Source organism: Dryobates pubescens, chromosome 39 (assembly GCF_014839835.1).
Source record: "Dryobates pubescens isolate bDryPub1 chromosome 39, bDryPub1.pri, whole genome shotgun sequence".
Taxonomy (NCBI): Eukaryota; Metazoa; Chordata; class Aves; order Piciformes; family Picidae; genus Dryobates; species Dryobates pubescens.
Window position 1 is genome coordinate 306257 of NC_071650.1, and position 4077 is coordinate 310333.

General features: G+C 64.7%; 1 protein-coding gene across 1 annotated transcript; it reads left to right on the forward strand.

Annotated features, from left to right (window-relative positions):
* The first annotated feature begins 890 nt into the window (after positions 1-890).
* Positions 891-2989, forward strand: NDUFB11 (NADH:ubiquinone oxidoreductase subunit B11). The gene is made up of 3 exons (XM_054177317.1): positions 891-1065; positions 1685-1815; positions 2809-2989. The coding sequence occupies exons 1-3, from the start codon at positions 907-909 to the stop codon at positions 2930-2932; spliced, it is 414 nt and encodes a 137-aa protein (XP_054033292.1). The 5' UTR covers positions 891-906; the 3' UTR covers positions 2933-2989.
* Positions 2990-4077: the final 1088 nt, after the last annotated feature.

The following is a 4077-nucleotide window of genomic DNA, read 5'->3' on the forward strand; positions in this document are numbered from 1 at the left end:
GATGCTGGGAGGGACTGGGAGGGATGGCAACGACCTGAAGGAGCACTGGGAGAGACCTAAAGAAGCCTCTGGGAGGAACTGGGAGAAGCTAAAATTGTGTGGGGAGCACTGGGATGAACTAAGAGGCACTGAGCAGGGGCTGGGGGAGGACCTAAAGAGGTCACTGGGGGGGGACCTAAAGAGGTCACTGGGGGAGGACCTAAAGAGGTCACTGGGGGGGGACCTAAAGAGGTCACTGGGGGGGGACTGGGAGGATCCTGAGAACCCCTCTGGGACCACTGGGAAGAGCAAAGGAGGTCACTGGGAGGGGACTGGGGGGCGCTGGCCGGGACTCGGAGAGACTGCGGGGCAGGGAAAGGGGACTGGGGGGGATCTGGGCGGGGCTAAAGAGTCACTGGGAGGGACTAGGAAGCACTGGGACCTCAAGAGGGACGAGGCCCAGGACGAGGCCCAGACCCCGGCCCCGGTAGGGCCTCCGCCCCCTCTCCGATAGGCCCCGCCCCAGCCGTCCACCGCTGACCAATCGCTCCCCGCGCTCCGGGGAAGCCCCGCCCCCCTTCCCCGGTCAAGTCCCACCCCCTCTTCCCGGTCGGCCTTAGCAGACCGTCCCCGGTAGGCCCCGAACCTGCCCCTGCAACTGCCGCTGCCGTGCCGCCGCCGCCGCCGCCTCTCAGCCGGCAACAAAATGGCGGCGCCGCTCCCGCCCCCTGCCCCGGCTCCTATTGGCCGCTCCCCCCCACCCGCCGAGCGTCCTCATTGGTCCTCGCCCGAGGGAAGGGGCGGAGCTAGAGGATGAGGGCTCCGATTGGCCCAGAGGGGTGGAGGAGGTGGGAAACGAGGTCAACCTCGCCTCTGATTGGTCGGCTTGGACAGGAAGCGGAGGAGGAGGGACTTCCGTCAGGCAAAATGGCGGCGGCGGCGCTGCTGCGGAGGGCGCTGGGGGCGCTGCGGGCAGGGGCCCGGGGCCGCTCGGCCGGGGCCGGCGGGGCCTTGGCGCTGCCGCCGAGGGTCCCGCTGGGGGCGGACCCCCACGAGGAGGAGCCCATGGCGGTGGCACAGAGGAAGGTGGGGGAGGGGAGAGGGGAGGAAGGGTCTTGGGGGTGTCCTGGGGGAGGGGAGAAGGGAGGGGGGAGGAAGGGTCCTGGGGGTGTCCTGGGGGAGGGGAGAAGGGAGGAAGGGTCCTGGGGGTGTTGTGGGGGAAGGGAGGGGAGAGGAGAGGAAGTGTCTGTGGAATAGGTGGAGGCCTTTAAGGGGAGGAAGCTGGGGGTCGTCTTGGGGCACGGAGGGGTCTCTGGTGCTTAGCCCCCCCTTGGCTCCTTACCCGCCCCAGAACCGCTACAGGTACCTATACGCCTCTCATATTTCTGCCCCACATCTTCCCTTTACGTTCCTTATAGCCTCTCATAATTCCACTCTGAGTCTTTAAAGCTTTTTTATAGCTCCTCAACACTTTCTCTTCTGAGCTCCTATACCCCCAGTGCAGCCCCTCCCAATCCCCCACAGCCCCTCCAGTCCCCCTCTGTCCCCCTTTACACCTCCTCTCCACCTCCCAACCCTCTTCCTCCTTATCTCCCCCCTCCCCATTTCCCTTCTGAGCCTGCAGCCTGGCCCTTGCTGGGGGCTGGGGTCCCTCCAGGGGTCCCCCCCACCCTCAGCAGCTGGTGTCTTCCTCTCTCCCCCCCAGAACCCTGACTACCATGGCTTCAGTGATGATCCTGCTGCTGACCTGCTGAACATGAGGGCTGTGTTCTTCACAGGGATCTCCATCACCATCGTGCTGGGCTGTGTCTACCTGCACTACATGCCTGACTACGGGTCAGGGGGGGAAGGGGAGGGTGTGTGGAGGTCTTTAGTGGCTGTAGGGGGTCTTTGGGGGGGGGTAAGAGAGAATATGGGGGGGCAAATGAGGGGGTGGGGGGGCTTTAGGGGAGTGGGAGGAGGATATGAGGGGCTAGGAGTGCATGGGAGAGGGTTAGGAGGGGTTGCAGAGCAGTTTTAGGGGGGTAGGAGAGGGCCTTAGGGGGCTGAGAAGGGGGGTTGAGGGGAGGGAAGGGGGCCTGGGTGGGAGGGAAGGGGGTTTGGGGGGCCTTTGAGGGGCTGGGAGGGAGTTTTAGGGGAATGGAAGGGGGGTTGGGGGGAGAGAAGGAGGTGTGGAGGGAGGGAAGGGGGTGTGGGGGTGCTTAGGGGGGGTGGGAGTGGGACATGGTGGAATAGGAGTGGGGGGAAGGGGACTGGGAGGGGTGTGGGGGGGGAGGGAAGGGGGCCTGGGGTGGAGGGGAGGGGGTTTGAGGGCTGGGGGAGGGGGGTATGGGGAGATAGGAGAGGGTGGAAGGGGGCTGGGAGGGGATGTGGGGAGGATTTGGGAGGCTAGGAAGGGGCTTTAGGGGAGTGGGAGGGGCTTTGGGGGGGGCTTTGAGTGGCTGTAAGGGGTCTTTGGAGGACTGGGAGGGAGCATGGGGGGGGTCTTGGAGGGGGTGGGAGGTGGATATGAGGAGATAGGAGTGGGGGAAAGGGGCCAGGAGGGGGTCTGGGGAGGAAAGAAGGGGCTGGGAGGGTGTTTGGGGGGGCTATGAGCAGTTGTTTGGGGTCTTTGGGGGGCTATGAGGGGATGTGGGGAGTAAGTGGGGGGGGTGGGAAGGGGCTTTGGGGAGGTGGGAGTGGGATATGGAGGGGGCTGGGAGGGGGTTTGGGGAGCTTATGAGGGGGTCGGGGCGGGGGGGGTGGGGGTGTCCCTGGATGGCTTTTGGGGTTCCCAGTGTATATTTGGGGGGCCGGGTGGGGGTCCCTGACCCCCCTGTGCCCCCCCAGGCTGCGGCAGTGGGCACGGAGGGAGGCAGAGCTGCAGGTGTGTGCCAGGGAGCGCCAGGGGCTGCCCCTCCTGACCTCCAACTACTACGACCCTGCCCGCCTGGCACTGCCCCCCGAGGACTGAGACCTCCTCCCCCAACCCCTCCCACCCCCCCAAACCGCTGTCTGGGACCCCCTGCTTTGGGGGGGGGGGGGGGGGGGGCTGCTGGCTGTTAATAAAGAGCTGGGGGTCAGCTGAGTGCTGGGAGCTTGGTTTTGGGGGGGTGGGAGAAGGAGAAGGAGGAAGGAGGGGTGGGACTCTTAGAGCCCCCTTAGAGACCCCCAGAGTCTGCTTATAGCCCTATGGAGTCCCTTAGAGCCCCCCCCCCGAGCCCCCTAGAGCCCCCTGTAGGTCTTATATAAATCTTTAGAACCCCCCAAGAGACTCTTGCAGATCCTTAGAGGCCCCTGGAGACCCCCAGAGCTCCTCTATGAATCCCTAGAGCCCCCCCCTAGACCCCCAGAGCTCCCCTACGGCCCTTGGAATGCTCTACACCCATCCTAGAGTCCACTATTGACTCTCAGACCCCCCCCCCGCCATGAAACTGTAGAGCCCCCTTATAGATCCATGGGGGGCACAGGTCTCCAAGGGACACCTCTAGATGTCTAAAGACCTGAAGAGCTTTCCTAGAACCCCTTCTATAGACTCATGAAATCTTCTGGAGACCCTAATAGTTCCTCCTTATAGACCCTTAGAGCTCCCTATGGATTCCTACAGTGCTCTCTAGATCCCTACAGCTTACCTATAGACCCTTAGAGCTCTGTCCGGAGTCCTTCATAGACCCCTAAAAGCTTCTTAGAGTCCACAAGAATTTTCCTCTAGATCCTCCAGAGCTCTCTCTAGGTCTTTTGGAGACGCCCTGGAGCTAGACGATGGTACAGGCTCGTACAAGCTTCCTGCAGGTTCGCGTAGCGAGGCCCGCGGGCCCCTTTTGTCCCTTCCCGGCCGCCGTCAGGGCGCGCAGCTGCTGTGTCACGAGGGTCCCGCCCCCCTCTCCAGTGACGTCCGTGGGCGGTGGGAGGAGCTGCAACATCCGGGGCCTGCCAGGCGGGGGGGCGTGGCCAGCCAGGGCGCGTTCTTTCGCCCTCTCGCCCAATCAGCGCCGCCTCTGAGGGGTGGGGCGGGGGGGCGGGCGGTGGCGGGAGGCCTCCGCCAATAGGAGCGGAACGCCGAGGGGGCGCCGACCAATGGGATGGGCCGCGGGGCGGGGCGGAGGGTGGGGAGGGAGA